Here is a 17,781-nt window from a genome sequence, read left to right on the forward strand (position 1 = left end):
AATTTGGAATTCGATTGCACACAACATTCAGGTTCCTTTAGTCAGTTATGTCGATAAGTGCTTGTTCCCGAGATAGCTCACCTTCCATTGTTTTAATGGGCAGAAATTGATTAAGTGTGCTGCAATTCAATATAATAGTTAGGGAGTGATCACGTCACAATGGAGACGCCCCTCCCACTCTTCTGCGAAGAGGGCGAAGAGCCCTCCCGTCCTGAACCACAGGACGTAAACAACTCCCTCCCACCCGCGGTTGTGCGGGCACGGGGGATGAGTCACGCCGGGAGCGGGGGAAGGGCGGAGAAGAATAAGGAAGGAATCCTCTGCTTGTGAGGGTGGTTGTTCAGTAGGCCTTCAGGTTCTGCTTGGCTTGGGTTCGGGTTGAAGGCTCTTTGAAGGCTTTTTGCTTCGGCTTGGTTTTTAGCAGGCCTTTGGATTCTGCTTGGCGAGGGTTGAGACTTTTGGTTCAGTGAGCTTCGGTTCTGCTTGGCGAGGTGGAGGCTTTTTGGAGAGCTTTTTGCTTCGGCTTGGCTTTTCAGCAGACCTTTGGGTTCTGCTTGGCTCGGTTCGCTTTTTAGGCTCTGGCTTTGTTCATCGGAAGAGAGTTGAGCTGGTTGCTCGGCTCAGAGTTCTTGGTTCGTGTTGTGAGAGGCTTTGTTCATCGGAAGAGAGTTGAGCTGGTTGCTCGGCTCAGAGTTCTTGGTTCGTGTTGTGAGAGGCTTTGTTCATCGGAAGAGAGTTGAGCTGGTTGCTCGGCTTGGAGCTCTTTGTTCTCCCCTTGGTTCCCGGCTTGGTGCGACTCCTTGGCCTCATCTTGGAGGTGGTTCTTCAAGATAGTGATGCATCGACGGGAAAGATCGGCGCCTCGTCTCACCAGCACGTGTTCAGAAGCGCGAGAGGATTCGCTGGAACTCGGGAAGGATCGCGGCTCATGGCGATTGGATCCAGCTCGCTCTCGCTGGAGCCCGGGTCCGAGCAGCTTGAAGACCACACGAGGTGGAGAGGTTCGAGATAGGTTCTGGGTTTCAGCTCATCTGTCCTCCGAGTTGGAGTCCGTTATTAAAGGCATCAGCCACCATTTCTTGGGTGTGTGTGTGTGTGTGCGTACGTGTGTCCGTGGGCCCGTCTAATAAGTAGGAAATTGTTAAGTGATTTGTGTGCTGTAAATCGTATAGTCGGTATAGTTCTGCTCTTACGTGCTTCCCGAGTTCCCCATAATTATTATTATTAATAAATACCCAAATTGTTAAACGTTTTCAGCTCGTCGTGTCGATTTTTTCATTGACTGAGCATTTTGTGTGTTGGGAGTTAGAAAGCCGTTGGTTTGCCGTAAAAGGGGGACATTTGGACTGAGGTTCTCGGCGATTAAGTGGCTTGGAATCACGCACGGGACAGGCTCCCTTAAGCGGCTTGTTTCGTACGAGTTCCGTCGACTGTGAAATACCCCGGTAGTTGGATCACGTGGGTATTTCGGTAAATTGAGGTTGGCAATCGACCCTACCCCACGTGGTCTGCTCATTGGCGTATTTTGGTTCTTGCACAAGGACCCGTCGGCTTCAGAGTTATCCAGGCGGCGAGTTATATTCCGGGCGATCGGTCGGGCCGACTCGACTTGCGGCTCCGTCAGAGCAGTCGGCTCGCGGCTGACGCACCGGACCATAGCAATATATATATATATATATATATATATATATATATATATATATATATATATATATATATATATATATATATATATATATATATATATATATATATATACATGTTGTTCGTCTTTTGGCTGCTCCCGTTAGGGGTCGCCACAGCGGATCATCCGTTATGATCCGCATACTGATTTGGCATAGGTTTTATGCCGGATGCCCTTCCTGACGCAACCCTGGTCGCCTCTTACGACACAGGGATAAGGATTGGGTTTCCCCATGATTCCGGGCTGCCCTACACCCTCTCATAGCGTGGCCCAGCGCAGAGCTCCCGTCCTCAAGCGATCCTCCAACCCAAGCCTCCAAGTAGCCGGATTACAGGAGCACGCCACTACGCCTGGTGTGTGTGTGTGTGTGTGTGTGTGTGTGTGTGTGTGTGTGTGTGTGTGTGTGTGTGTGTGTGTGTGTGTGTGTGTGTGTGTGTGTGTGTGTGTGTGTGTGTGTGTGTGTGTGTGTGTGTGTGTATGTATATATATATATATTCATAGTTTTTGGCCCTATTTCTCAATTTTAGAAGTTAGACCTATGTTGACGTTTTGACATTGAAAATGTGATTCAATTAATTGACCTGATATGCAAATCATGTTCCAATTTCAACTCAGATGAAAATTGAGGATTTTAGAAAAATGCACATAAGTTGTTGACCTTTTGGCATCTGCTGACCTCAAAAATAATTGGTGGTTGTATTCATCGAGATGACGTGAAAATGCTGTTCAGATTTCGAGTCAATCGGATGAAAATTGACAATTTTAGAAATGTTCACGTATTTTGACCTTTTGGTCGACGTTGAGCTCAAATAAATTGGTTTAAATTCAATGACCTGATATGTAAATGCTTTTCAAATTTTAAGTCGACTGAATGAAAATTGAGGATTTTAGAAATTTGACAGTCGTTGACCCGTCGACGTCAAAATCAATTGGCTTCTTGCTTCTAACTAACTCTTCCGTTTGGTGAAGTTTCGTGAAGATCGGTTTGAAATCGTGACCTGTCGGTGACTAACATACAGACGGACCAGACCAGACCAGACCAACCAATATACGTGCAGGTCTTGCGAATCTCCAATTTCGCCAGTAACCATGTAAATAAAACAGGGTCTTCATCTACAACATCTGTCGAGACAGAGTGGCTTCACAACTGCTGCTGGTTCGAGTTATGATACATTATGCATCTCTATGACATTTCCAAAGAGTCCCAACGATTGCTGCCTTTTTGGTCCTTGGTTTTCACAGTGGGTGTAGACGTGGATGGAGCAGATCTGGGTATTTTGCAATTAGACATGAATTGTGTAATTACGCATTGCTCACGGCATTGTGTACTTGTAATTTTGACTCCGGTTTTTGTGGTCACAGTGCCAGTTCAGTCTTGGGCTCGTCAGTTATCCTCAGTGACCCACCGATTCCACCATGCAGACCAACGAGGTGAGGCATTCTCGACCTGCACCCTTACGCGCTTCCTAAGGGAAACATTTCTGTTTGTAATTTGTTTTTGTACCTGATGAAGATTATTGTATACAACCAATTTGCACGGTGAAGGAGTCTGCAATCATCTTTGAGATTGAATGTTCATGTGAAAATGGCTTGATGTCCGAACGTGTTCGAATCGTCGGATCGATCTTCTCCGGTGTGTTTTCTCCTAGGTTCTCTCGTTTTGCTCACGTAGGCACGCGTTACATGTCACCATTATCAGGGGGAGGAACATAAGTGGGCGAGATGCATGTGAGTATACCGTATACCTGTAACAGGTAGTCAGTCCCTCGTATCTTTAAACTTAATGAGTACGTACCTGTAAAATTCAGTGAGTATACCGCATACCTGTAACAGGTAGTCAGTCACTCGTATCTTTAAACTTCATGAGTACATACCTGCAAAATGCAGTGAGTATCATTTACCTGTAACAGGTAGTGAGTCCCTCATTCCTGTAAAATGCAGTGCGCACCTCGAATCTGTAGAATGCAGCTAGTAGCTCTTACCTGTAAAATCCAGCGAGTACCTCTTACCTCTAAAATGCAGATAGTACCTCTTACCTGTAAAATCCAGCAAGTACCTCTTACCTCTAAAATGCAGATAGTACCTCTTACCTGTAAAATTCAGCGAGTACCTCTTACCTGTAAAATGCAGCGAGTACCTCTTGTAAAATGCAGCGAGTACCTCTTACCTGTAAAATGCAGTGATTATCTCTTACCTGTAAAATGCAGTGAGTACCTTTTACCTGTAAAATGCAGTGCATACCTCGTACCTCATACCTATAGAATGCAGTGAGTACCTTGTACCTGTAACAGGTAATGAGTACCGCATACCTGTAACAGGCAGTGAGTACCAAGTTCCTCATACCTGGAAAATGCAGCGAGTACCTTGTACCTGTAAAATGCAGTGAGTACCTTGTACCTGTAACAGGCAGTGAGTATCAAGTACCTCATACCTGGAAAATGCAGCGACTACCTTGTACCTGTAAAATGCAGTGAGTACCCTGTACCTGTAAAATGCAGTGAGTACCTCTTACCTGCAAAATGCAGCGACTGTATTGGACCTACAAACGACAGAAAAATGTGTCGATGTTTTTAATGTTGTCATTGTTTAACACACTATGTATTCACAGCCAACTGATTTATAACGAAGGTACCTTTGATACGCGTGATACACGATACGCTTTTTCTTATCTTTCATCTCTCTCGTTGTCTATCTCTCCAAGGAGAAGTGAATTATTGCAGACATTTTTCTGTAAGGTTCACTTGGCTGCGTCTGGATAGGTTTGAGGGTAGTGGAGTAACTGCTGAAACCTGAATCCTATCCTGGTTCCCCCTGATGACTCCATCCTTCCTCTTTACTTCTTTGTGTTCCTTCTTGCTCTTCCGTTTCATTCTGTGGTATATTTGATACGCAATCCAGACCTGTCGAGTCCACTCCTCAGCGGCTCGGAAGACTTCTACTCGCCACTTTATTACACTTGATTACACTCCTTCCCTCTGAACTCTAACTGCACTGGTGGGGGAGAGGCTGGGAGGCTGGGTGGTTGGGAGGTTGGGAGGATGGGAGGTTGGGAGGCTGGCATCCCTCCTGCAGATTTCCAGACACTGGTGGACTCTGTGCCACGGTGCATACAGCCACACGTGGCGCCCCAATGCCCTATTAAGTGACTCTCCATTGATGTTTCCATTGTTTTTTTGTCCACTACCTGTACCTCAATCTACTTGTTGTGACTATGTATCATTATGAACAACTACTGTCCCTCTAGTCCAGCAAAGTCTCCATGAAATCTTTGCCATATTCTGGTCGACCATTTCCATGGCTGTAAAAGTGCTTAAGGTGGCATTTTGCTCACTGACTGACACGTGGTACCCACTGTGTTCTATTTCCTCATCCTCACCTGACCAACATAGGTAGCTACAAACTAAACTCTGTCTTACACATTCCAAAATGCTGACCATGCAAATCTTCCAACAGCCAAGACCTGAACTTATTGGGGATTGCAACTCTTACTCCACCCAAGATACACCCCTTGTCCACAGACAACTCTTTACTTCTCACGAAATAAGGACTTAACTCTTCCTCCGACGCATGTTTTGGCCAACCGTTAACTCCATAGTCCTGTACTCTCAACGGAACCGGGTCCCGTTTGGTTGCCCCATCAGCATCATCTGCTGTGATTGGCAGCTCATCTCCGAGTGAAAAGTAGAACCCATCCTCTCTTTCTGCAGTTAACCTGTATCAACTTCCATTGGCACCGTCATTCCCGTGACGTCAACATCGATCACAATCCTAAGTGGCTCACCGTCGGTCATCTTGGTGCTGTTTATGACGTACATCTCCAAAATGTCCCCCTCTGTCTCGCACTGGATGGTTTTCAGAGCTATCCCATATCACTTCTATGGTGAGAACGGTCTGTTGGTTTCTTCCTCGACTTCCACTTCTTCTGCCTGTCGACATTGTCCATTTCTGATGGCACGCCCTTGAGACGTGCCAAACCTTCTTGCAGGTATAGCATTTAGTCTTCGAATAATAGCAGGTGTGGGACTGATGCTGCCCAAGACAGCAATAACACGTCTGATTCGGGATACTTCCACTGGGACCCTTTTTAGAGCAATCAAATGAATGTTTTGGAGTGTGCTGCTTCTGAGCATACGGCTTGTTCACTACGCATGAGTTGCGGACACCATTTAATAACACAAACAATCACAAGGCTTACCTCCGACCCCATGAGCTCAAAACCCTCTTGAATCCTTGTCTGCCAATATCCCCGGTGACCACAGTCTTGCATGCCGGTTTGAATGTTCACCTAGGTACTGTATGCTCGACAGTTTGCTGTTTCGGCGCTCCTTTATCAGTCCACGCATAAACCAATCTCTCAAAGCTCTATAAAGAAAAATAATTAATAAAATCACCAAAATTATAATGAATCGAGAGTTTGTTGTTGTGTTTTTTAAGTGTCACAGTGTACTCGTTTGATTTCCTCTTAAAGTAATTGGTCCCTGGTGCGAAACCGCTACCTTTCAGCATTATTCAACGGTTTGAGACAATGATGGATCTCGAGCATCATGAGAACGTGTCAATGGTGTCCTTCGGCTTGGCCGAGACGAGCGGGTTCATCAGGCCCATCAACAGTGGGCAATATGGCCGCGTTGTTGCCTTTCCAAAAACTGCCCGGTTATGGCTTTCATTATCAGGGGTTTCAAAGATGTTGGCAGCAAAAAACATTTGTACGCACCGAAAGTCTCCTGGAATGGGTGAATTCACCCAGTCTTCCGACAATTTACACAGCCGCCTCCATTTTCTTTTCCCACCGTCACACTTGCGCAACTTGATGGAGGAGATTGGGACCATACTCTTTGCAGAGCGTTGGTGCTGCTTAAGCAGTCTCCTTGGCTATTGGGCATAATCCTGGACGGGTCGCCACTCCGACACAGGAGAACTTGATGAAGAAACCCCAAATTTTTTAGGTTTCGCCAAAATGAAGAACTCTGCTTTGGTGAGCAGTGGAAGCATACATAACCTGTTGTCTGATGAAACAACTCGAGCTTGGGAATCTGCTCTCTCATCTTTGTCGCCCTTTTATGGTATCTTTGAGACACACTCCCCAGACTCGTCGGGTTGGAAGAGACTTCGACTCGCCCCGTTTATTGCCTATGTCACCGAAGTTGGACGGACGTTATGTTTCCACCCCTATCTGTCTGTTTGTCTGTGAGCAGGATATATCAAACGGTTGTGGATGGTTTATGCCAAATGTCGGTGAATGTGTTGGGTGGGTGACGAGAACAAGCCGAGTAGGTTTTGGAGGTCCAGATGCATTTCCGGCCTATCGGTGGGGTACAAAATGTAAACTGTTTAGCCTGGCGGAGGTATGTGCTCCATTGAGTGCTGTTCCATTGTTCTGGGTAAGATGTTCATATCTGTAGAGAGTTTTCAGAGCTATCCCATAATGCCATGCGTGCCACCCTGTTGGTCGTATTCACCTCCCTGGCAACGATGGCATCAGTAGCTCTACAATCTATCACGTTTATCTCGTTATTCTGACTTGCTGCAATGGAAGGTTACGCGGATGCTTTGGCCTTGTTAGGTGTTGCTTACCTTTTCTTGCTTGTTTAGTGGTGCCCAAGCACTGCATCATGGGTACTGAAAGCCCTCTATTAGTGGTATGAGTGCAGATTACTCACTAGTACGTGCTGTGCGGAGTATTCTCGCGATGAAGATCCAGTGTGTGCCTTGTAGGGCGAAAGCCACAATGCTACGTACAGCTCCGGCTGCCTTCAGCCAGCAGCGAGACCTTCCGCACGAGTGCAGTGCGAAACTCTGCCAATCCCACCTGGAGACAAACGTTCACCTTCTACATCCACACGACCCTGAAGGTTAAGCAATGAATGCTCGACACTTTACCATGTAGATGCAAGCCGTCATAATGGCTTCAATGTGTTAAGGGGGAGGGTGTGGTATCGGATTGGGTGGCCACGTATTCTTTACATCTACAAATTGGTGAAACTAGTCTTGCCGGTGAAAGCTATTGTTGATCTGCGTCGGAGAGCTGGGGAAGATATGACAATGGATTAAATCAAAAGAATGTTGATTTGGGTAAGAAAAAGACCCTTTTGCTCCAGCGAAGGATTAACACCCAAAATGTGGGCTTCTCCTTGCTCCTCATAGTGGTTAGCATACCTCGATCAACATTTTGTTGATTTCATCCATCGCCTCTGAGATATCTACCCTGAGATCGAATCTCAATTCCAAGTTATAGACTGTCTCGCCGGTGTTTCGCAGGCAGGGCGAGACATCAATGTGTGTGCGTCTCCCTCGGATGGACGTTGAACTGGGTGCCTCGTCTGAACATTGACTATCCTATGATGTATTTCGTTAAGAGTAGATGAGTGTATCTCCTCACCTTGAACAAATTCCAAATACCTGCCCGAATGTGCAGCGGCACTACAGCATCAGCTACACAACCTCATATCTGTAATATTCTTTTATACTACAAAAGTGAATTTGGATATTTATTTGTTTGTTACTTGCGGACTTGAAGATTAGTACGTGTATTGGTTGGTCTGGTCTGTGATGCTATCTTTGTTCCTTGCAAAATTGAAGATTTGTAAGTATATTGGTCAGTTGATTTTGTTAGTCTGTCTGTCTGTCTGTCAATCGCCTACAGGTCACAATTTTAAACCGATCTTCACGAAACTTCATCAACTTGTTGACTTGCTCATAAGCAAGAAGCCCTTTCATGTTGAGGTCCCAAAGGTCAATGACTTATGTCTATTTCTAAAATCCTCAATTTTCTTCTGATTGACTTGAAATATGAAGATGATTTGCACATCAGGTCAGTGAATCCAACCACCAATAATTATTTTTGAGGTCAACATGGGCCGATTTTCTAAAAATTGGCAATTTTCATCCGATCGAGTTAAAATTTGAAGAGGAGTTGCATGTTCGGTCATTGAATTGAACCAACATTTATTTTTAAAGGTCGAATTTGTTTTATGGACTTCGCAAGTATTGTGCTATGCATGACGTCTTTCTTTGTATATATATATTATATAGTTCAAAACTTACAAAAAATTAAAAAAAAATGAACCAAATCCAACCAAATTTTGCATGCTGCCACAGGGTACCCCAAGTATGGTTTCTATCAGGGTGGCATATCTGGGACGGGGGTTCAGGATGGGGTGGGGGGGAGGGAAGACCCCAATTCTCTCTGTGGAAATGTGTATCGTGTAGCACCCCTGGTGGTCGCCTCTATTACAAATCATCTTATTTAAAGAACATTTAAAGAACATTAAAGTGAGTTTGAAATCTGGGTGAGAATGATTCAAAATTTTCAAAATGTTTCATTTCCCTCAATTTAAACGGAGGTTAAAACCAAAGCAAACACGAAGGTTTGTTCAGTTACCAAGCAGCCAGCTAGCGCTTGCCAAGCCAGCCATTCCTTATCAACAGTTTCAAATGGAGTGCTTGCTTGAGTGCTGAAGCTACTTGGCGAGCGCTCCACAACAAACTGGGTAACTGAACACACCGCTGAGCTTCACAGTGACTTGGAAGTGATTTTTAAAAAATTTTTTAATACCACCATATTGGTGAAGATAGGTCGCAGCTAGAGGTATGCACACTCGCCTCTAAGCTGTCTAGCCTGGGTTCGAATTTCAACCCAGCTATAAACTGTGAACCCGGTATTTCAAAGGCAGGGTGATTCATCGATGTGTGTTCCGTCCCTATGATTGACCATAAAGTGGCATTAGTTGATGGACAGTAAAGGTCCCACGGTGTACTTCACGAAGAGTAGGCTGGCTGTATCCGTCACTGGCCAAATTACAAATTCCTACCCTAACCTGAGTCGAACGTCAGGCCTGGCCTACCAGTTTGTGAACGACTTGAGCAAAACTCCCGCCCCCCCCCCCCCCAGCCAACACCACCACAAGGATGTGGGAAGAGTTGCAGCCGTTAAGAAGTCCTTGGCTTACAATAGTGTAGTAGATGGTAGAAAAATCGTGCAAATTATGATACAAGCATCAAATTTGGCATTTCTGTTGTGCAGGGCTTTCTGATCAAATCTGCCCGATTGGCCATTTGAAAATCCAAATTTTGAAAAATTTGGATTTTCAAATGGCCAATCAGGCAGATTTGATTAGAATCCCCTGGAGAACAAATGTGCCAAATTTGATGCTTGTATCATCATTTGCACGATTCCTCTCAAAAATTGCTGTTATCTGGCCCACTACAAAGGTAATGTCACCTGACTTCCAAACAGATGTAAGGTGTCCTCAGGCAAACAATAGGGTGGAAATCCGTCCGCGAAGTGACGGGTAAAGATGCCGAGTGATCAAACTAAAGTTTTTACTAAATTCAGAATGGTATTCCTTTCCAATATGCATTTCCTAACAACTATCTCCCACTGTACCACATTTCCCTACCTTTCACTTCCTTCCCATCATTCTTGCCTCTTCTTTAACCCCAATTTGACTTTCCATTATCAGACCACTATTCCTGTACGTACATGTTTTCAAGTGTTTGTTTGTGCTTTTGTACGCTCTTCCTTCACGGCCGAACCGTAGCACCTCGAGTCCTCAAATTTTGGGTGTACGTACTTCATAATGTGGGCAAGGTTTTAAGCCGCCGCACGTTGACCTTGCTGTCCATTTTGAGGCCACCCAGGGCTGCTATAAAGTGTGTATTAGGTAGTGGGGTCAGGTAGTGTTGTCGCCGACCCACAGGAAAAAAAGGTCAACACCATGAGGCCAATAACTACCAAGCTTTTCAATATCCAACATGTCCAAAAAACCAAGCCAGCTAGCCCTTGCTAGTAGTTAATAACTAAATGACCGCTTATTGTCATTCTATCCAATAATTGTTTGTGAATTCACTAAAAACATATCATAACCTGATGTTGTGCTGTTCAATGTTGATCGGTGAGTTTCTTCAAAGGAGGAAATAATTAGATTAAAAATGGTGCACATCATGATGCACGCACATATAGTACTCACGGTAAACCTGGTTGTTTGCGTGTACAGAACGTCATGGAGTTGATTCTGTTTGATGATGACCGAACCGTAAACAACCAGATATCGTCGTTGTGCGTGGACCTTGGTGGCCTGAAGATGGGAGGAAGGGAGAGAGAGAAGATAGTGCTTGATGAGAAGGTGATTTATGTGGAAGCGTCAAGAACTGCATTAGACATTGCTCTGACCACCGCTTAGGTTATTGTCGAAAAGTATTTGTTTTGCAAAAATAATCTCTGAATTAAGCGAACAACTGCTTTGTCGGTATGGCGGGCCATATAGTTATAATGTACACACGGAGGGTGAATTAAAATGCGATTACAAAATCAACTCGAGAGTTCATTGAACACCTTAACCCTGTGCAGTCTGGAGAAATGAGAGAGACATGAGCGGGGTCGGCGATCGGCAAAGTGGATTGATCGAGGTGACGTAAAATGCCGTAATATTTTGTCCTAGTACTGCAAACCAGTTTCGCAAAGGGCCAAAAAGCGGTTTGATTTTTACAATGTTCAAGTAAATAATTCAATTCAAACAAAATAAAGATTTTATAGGTGGCAGAAGAAAAAAACAAAAAATTCAGAAGATTAAAATTTTTTTAAAACTCTACATACGTTCTTCGTGCCTGTTGTTTGTGTCCTTTGTGTTCTTAAAAAAACGTTTGTTTTCTGATTTGTGTTCAAAATATAACATTCGATTGAAATTGAGTCGTTCCTTCATCATAAACTGACATTTATAGACAGACAGCCAAAGTGAACCAATTCATTAAGCCCTCTTTTCGCTTCGTGCACATGGGAGTGAAAAGGAGAGGAGAAATCACAGGCTCTGCCTGGCACACGTTTCAAGTTGTTTGTTGAACTTGCGTTCTTCAGAAGCGATGCGAACTGACCCAGAAATAAATTTTCAAGAGCCTTTTGATAAACCTCATCACTTTCAGGAAGGAAATGTATTCGGTATGTTGTCAGAAATATCTGATATTTACCATGTACAAGGGAATTGTTTTGGTACGTCTTCACAACTGCCATTGTCCTTGAAAGCTTCTGGTTTTGGTTTGGTTTGGTGGGGGAAGGCGAAAGCACCATGTCCATCACATTTTATTTGAAAGGGTTCCTGTTGCCGTGCTGTTGGAAGCGCTGCAAGGTGCTGCACTTTTTTATTTAATTCCTGGTAAATGTTCTGATTGTGCCTTTCAGAAGAGGATGCTGTTGGAAGTTGAGTTTTTTCTTGAGAAAAGGTGAGTGATTGCTAGTTAGACTATCCCCCCCCCCCCCACGCAGGGGGGACGGGGTTGTGCAATCGCACGCGTGTGCTTGTTTGTAATGTCATGTATAATATGTGTGTAAATAATACTGTAGGTGTGTACACAATACAGGGTGTTCCAAAAAGACCTGGACAACATTGGTTGTTAATATTGTTGCGGATCCGGGGTGGAGGGTTCTCGGACGGGCGCGTAAATCGCCGTCTGTACCCAGCTTGGTACTTGGGTTTTCGCACCCCAACAGCACCGCCGTCTCCGGGATTATAACGCCGGCTAGTTCAGCACAATTCTCGGGTTACGCGTCTCGAACCACGATAACAAAATACACCTGTACCTTGCCAGCTGGGGGAATAGACCCCGGTTGCAGACTGGTTTTGTCAGAGACCGAGCGGAGTCTACCATTCTGTAACCATTTTCGTTTTTATATCCAAATCGAGCGGATCGTTCCTCGACGCAGCACAAATTAATTCAAAGCGGCAACTTCATACGAATCAGCCAGATTTATTGGGGACTTCGGGGAATACGACACAAGCAAAACATCCACGACAATGTTTTAATTAATCTATAACCCGTTCTTAACAAGGGAGATACGGATTACGGGTTTTGAAGGGGTCCCTAACGAGATCAGCCTTAAACGACGTGCAGACAAGACACGGACAGCACGCAGACAAGATAGAGTACTTGGTGATGTTTCATGGACGAGAGGAAAGTGTCAAAAGCACGAATGTGGCTCGTGACAAGCCGATGTCCATGGATTCGAGCCCCAAGCTCGAGCATGCCACGTGGCAAAATGGAGGCGTCGTCCATTTGTCGCAGACCTCACTAACGCACTCTTGCGCGTTCAGACCCTGCGAGGTCGACTGCACCAGAGCGAAAGATCCACGGTGGTATGCTCCAGCTGTCTTTTCACAAGGTCCAGCATACAAGTCCAGGCCTGGCCTGTTCACCAGGCTTCCTTCACGAAGCAGATCGCAGACAGACACAGCCGTCCCCTACACAGCAGATCACGACTCCCACCAGTCGCCTCTCATCCAGCCGAGGGCAGACAGACCTCATGCAGTCCTTTCCCTGCCTTTCCTTCGGCCCTGGCTCGCTTCTCCAGGACACAGAAGGCAGACTCGGCATGCCTAGGTTCAGTTTCTTTGCAGAATCACCACTGGCTTTCCTTTTTCTGCTCGCCTCGAAGCCCGAGCACGCCTCAAAACCATCTGCTCATCCAGCAGATCTTGCCTCCACACTCGTCGTTTCTCTCTTGCCTTCCCGGCGCACGCTCGCCTCAAAGCCCGAGCACGCCTCAAAGCCGACTCCAGACTCACACAGCAGCCAGGTCCTCTCGAAGCAGATTGCCGCCTAACCCTCAGGTTCAGTTTCCTCCTCTCTGCAGAATCACCACTGGCTTTCCTTTTTCTGCTCGCCTCGAAGCCCACAGGCTCCTCCCTTCAGTTTCACTTCCTTTTCTAGGCCACTCCCCCTTTCAGCGTGCTGGGCGGAGTCTATTGTCTGGAACATCCGAAGGAAGAAGACGAGCATCTCGGTCCACCACCACTGCACAAACAAATAACATCCTGTGACACCTCCCGACACACATGTAACGTCAAATTACCAAACAACCTGGCTAAACATGCATTTCATGGGGGATCTGGGCTAATCCTACATTTAGTAGCATACTACTAAACTATCTCCTATTTTAGTAGTATCTCCTACTAAACTATTTAGTAACAATATATTTCGTACCACAAATTATACAATTTGTCTAATACGATATAGAAACACGAAAAGTTTTCTTTATTTTCAGGTCTGGTGGTTTAATGTAAAAGAAAATGGCGACTCCGCAGGAGAAAGCTCATCGAGACGAGATTCGACACGCAAGTTCAGCGTAATATCCGTACAAGGTATGGAAGGAATCCGCCATCATGGACCAGCATCAGAGAGTGGTACAAGGGGTTTAAGGAGACTGGAAGTTGTCAGAAAGAGAAAAGTATCATCATTTGCACGATTGTGGGGAGTTTGAGTGAATGTTTCTCCTGGTCCAGGTGAGCTTCAGGACAGACGGACCTATTTTTTTGTGTGGGGGCTTTGTCATAAATGTTGGCAACAACATAAGGTGGCAAACATGCAGGATATTCGTTCTCGGATCAGTGATCACAGTTGGCATGTTCGCGTCCACCAGTGCACACGCGAGCCAAGCATGGCAAGAACTCCTGCACCATCTTGATGTCTTGTGCGACAAACGGAGCTCACATTGAAGTGTGCTGATGGTGTGCGCAAAACTTTATGTTTTGTATCACATTTCTGTATCACATAAACCAAAGGGTATCATTGTATTGTTTGTGCTTCGAAATGTATTGACAACCAAAGTTGTCCGGTGCTTTTTGGAACACCCTGTATTACAATACGAGCAAAGGTACCCGGCGTTGCCGGGCAATGCCAGGTCCCTCCTCCCACCCCTTCCCCTCCATCACCCATTCCTAACCCTCCCCCTGCGTCCTCCCACCCCACCCCCACCCCTGGACTCCAACCCCTTCCCCACGACAGATGGTGGCTCGTGTGTTTACAAGTTATGAATTGTGAGAAATTACTGTTCAAAACCCCGAGTAAGGTGTGTCGTGTGCTTAAAAAAATGATTCCATAAAGTTTTTTTTTTTTTTTTTTTGCAATTAACCTTGAGATCCCAGAGGAGTCACGTCACAAACAAACATTGTCTCATTTGCTTCGATATAGAAGATAACATCACTCCAAGGTTCCAAAAACATTAAATAACATCCTAAATGAAAGCAGATTGCAACTGGAAGGGCACTCGGTAGAGCACAGACCTCCGCCACGTAACACCTGATCCATGAGAACATATCGGGCCCATGACATTTTTGAAATATCATGCTTTTTAATCGTTTTTCATCTTTCTGCTTGGTAACTGAACACACTCTCAGGTGCGCAGCACCTCTCAGGTGTTCGTGTGTGTGTGTTTTTATGTTGCAGTGAATCTCATCCACATCCTGTGTTCACCAATGGTGTACTTATGGTGAGTACAACATTGTGTTTTGCTGAATTATTCTGTTTAAAAATTTTCATCTTTCATTGAACTTATGATGTGCATTGTCGAGCTTACCATGAGCTAACTTGCTGCATCCTGATGAAACAAAGATCTCTCCTTAAATATTTACAAATACAGCAAACCTGAAGTGTTCGAGCTAGCATTTAAAAAATGTGTTTTACATGGTCTTCTGTCACTGTTCCATCAGCAGGAAGAAAAAAATTTCGTTAACTCGAATACTATTTTAATTTATTATTGTAGTCGAGGCTCATGGAAGATCTAAAACACTGAGCAGATACAGTGGAGTGAGTGGGGGGGGTGGGGAATGAGGGGACACCAACAGCTTCTGAAGGACAAGACAGAGAGAGACAATTGGACAAACAATGGGTGTGGGGAGGAATGGGGGGTAACGAAAAGACACGTGGGGGAGACAATATGGACACAGAAGGAAACTCTCAGGAAGGAAAAACTGGAAATTTGGAAGGAGGAGGGATTGGAGGTGAGGGAGGGAGGGTAACCAGGGTAGAAAAGATCATGGGTTTGGATTGGGGATGATCTGAGGTGGTGTCTTGAAGACCTGGAGGGAAGAATGAGATTGAAGAGAATGTGGAAGTTGATTCTACAGGTGGGGGGCGTGGGGGAAGAGGAACAAATGAGTGGAGTTGCCAGTGATCCAGGATTTGGGTAGTTTTACCAGAAGAGGATTGATGGTGGACCATATCAGCTCTGCAGAAACGTGGGGGGGGGGGGGCGGGGGGGGGACAAAGTGCAGAAAGACCAGAAAGGATGCGGTAGAAGACAGAGCAACCATCGACCTGTCTGCGATGGTGACGTGAAAGGCCCATATAGACTCAGCCTCATCGCGGGGGATTCAAATAATCTTGAAGGCCTTGGTTTCAGGGCCGAGGCACGTCCTAATTTGCATCGCATCGGATTGATCAATTGATTGAATGATTAAGCAGACAGGAGAAAGCCTGAACCAAATTGGTGAGTCCAGCAATCTTGAGAATGTGTGACAAGACGGGACAACTAACGCTACAAACCAGGAGGGAAGGATTTCGAACTTGGCTGATGTACAGACATTTAATGAGTTGTTCAATTCCAAAAGTACCACGGTATCTTTAACATCTTTGGGATACTTCTCAAAGGTATACTTTACAATGCGGACCACCCCCTGCTGGAACTTCACCAGGCAGATATTGAAATCCAGGACTGCACAACTCGTAGATCAGCGCAAGAGTCAATCTGGCATTGCAGGCCTGTATGGTACTGTGTGATTAGTATGTACTCACTAACCTCCATCAAAAAATGGATAATGACAAAGTTGGTCGTTTAAATATTTGTGAAGAACATTTACTTTCGTTGGCTCACAATTTTGTGCATTTGTATAATTATGAACAGTACTATCTTTGCCTTTTTAGTATACATGCAGCCAAAGTCATAAACACTTACAATTCTTAAAAAAAATATTTTTTCTTGAATGGGCTTTATCTGAAATGAGAAAGTTGTGAAACTGACTTTTCTCCTGTTGTGACTTTATGGTGTTTTACAGATGTATACATTACACAGACCTCATGGTTCATAGTGCTGGTGGCACCTTGTCAAGTATTTCTCAAAACCTCGTGGACCCAATCCCTCACTTACTGTGTCCCTACCCTACCGAACTCTAACTTCTCCTGGACACTGTCTTTCTCTCTAGGGAAAGTCGAGAATTTTCTGGCAACCCCTAGACTCTTATTCTATGACAGGCCTGGACGGCATCAGCACCCGCATCCTGAAATCCTGCTCTACCGCTCCAGCAATCCTCTTTCTGCTCTGTTCAACTTATCATTTGCCCTTAATTGCTGACTCCTATTTGGAAGTCGGCCGACATCACCACATTCCACAAAAATAGGGGCAACGCCCCTGGGCTCACCTGGTGGAACCAGGGAACCACCGGGAGGCGTGGATGACCAACAACGTATGTAAATTAGCCGAAGGGTTGAACAAACTTGTGAAAGCATCATGCAGAGGATGATTTACACCAAGTTACGACTGAATCGGGTGAATACTTTTTGAGAAGTCAAAAGTAGCGATCAATGGAATCGTAATGACCTTTGACCTTCAAATTGACCTACTTAATATGCAATTTTTTGATGTGATTTCCAAGGTATCAGGAGGCCTTCGTCCTCAGAAGTTTTACAAAATTTGGTGAAAATTGGACTATTAGTTTAAACTTCACGGGTGATGAAGGTTTTGGTCAAGTTTCATCGAAATTGTGTGTGTGTGGTTTGTGAGAAGATCCGAGTCTTTACGTACTGACTGACTGACACCTGACGATGCTAATAGCTCACCTGAACTATGTTACAGGTGAGCCAAAAATGGCACTAAAACGGATCCTCTGATCTACGAGCCTATTAGCTTGTTTCCAATTAAAAACAAACTTGTGGAGTCAATCATTACAGTTGATAGTAATTCTTTCCTTTTCTCCAATGACCTCATCTCAGATCATCAGTTTGATTTCAACCCGGTCGCTTCACCCCGGATATGCTGCTTCTACTCTAATAACAATGGATGGAGACCCTCGATGTCAGATATGGGATCAGGGCCGTCTCTCTGTACATATGTCGAGCAATGGATACAGTCTGGCACCCTGACTTGTTCTCCAAACTCTCGGCCTATGGCATCCAAGACCAGCTCCACACATTCCTTACTGACTTCCTCTACTGTCATATTCAACGTGTAGCTCTTTATGCGATCTTCTCATCTTCTCTCCCTGTTAAGGCTGGAGTGACCCAATGCAGTGTTTTGGGCCCAGTCCTGTTCCTCATATTCACCAATGATCTTT

General features: G+C 45.0%; 1 protein-coding gene across 8 annotated transcripts in view; it reads left to right on the top strand.

The window, feature by feature from the left end:
* The window catches only part of LOC147033905 (cytosolic phospholipase A2 zeta-like), a 116,175-nt gene that overhangs the window by 24,984 nt on the left and 73,410 nt on the right, over positions 1-17,781 (top strand). For 6 of the 8 annotated variants that reach the window (XM_085872588.1, XM_085872578.1, XM_085872624.1 and 3 more), the window contains 6 exons: positions 3,047-3,115; positions 3,334-3,412; positions 7,400-7,536; positions 10,681-10,809; positions 11,859-11,899; positions 14,900-14,942. In XM_085872588.1, the coding sequence (XP_085728714.1) occupies positions 3,101-3,115; positions 3,334-3,412; positions 7,400-7,536; positions 10,681-10,809; positions 11,859-11,899; positions 14,900-14,942 (444 nt within the window). In that variant the 5' untranslated portion in view covers positions 3,047-3,100. Of the gene's footprint in view, positions 1-3,046; positions 3,116-3,333; positions 3,413-7,399; positions 7,537-10,680; positions 10,810-11,858; positions 11,900-13,725; positions 13,816-14,899; positions 14,943-17,781 lie in introns of those variants that run through there. The other 2 variants (XM_085872616.1, XM_085872633.1) reach the window with 2 other exon arrangements.

This window comes from Eptatretus burgeri, chromosome 1, assembly GCF_056783735.1.
Source record: "Eptatretus burgeri isolate ZD-2024b chromosome 1, Ebu_testis_v1, whole genome shotgun sequence".
NCBI lineage: Eukaryota > Metazoa > Chordata > Myxini > Myxiniformes > Myxinidae > Eptatretus > Eptatretus burgeri.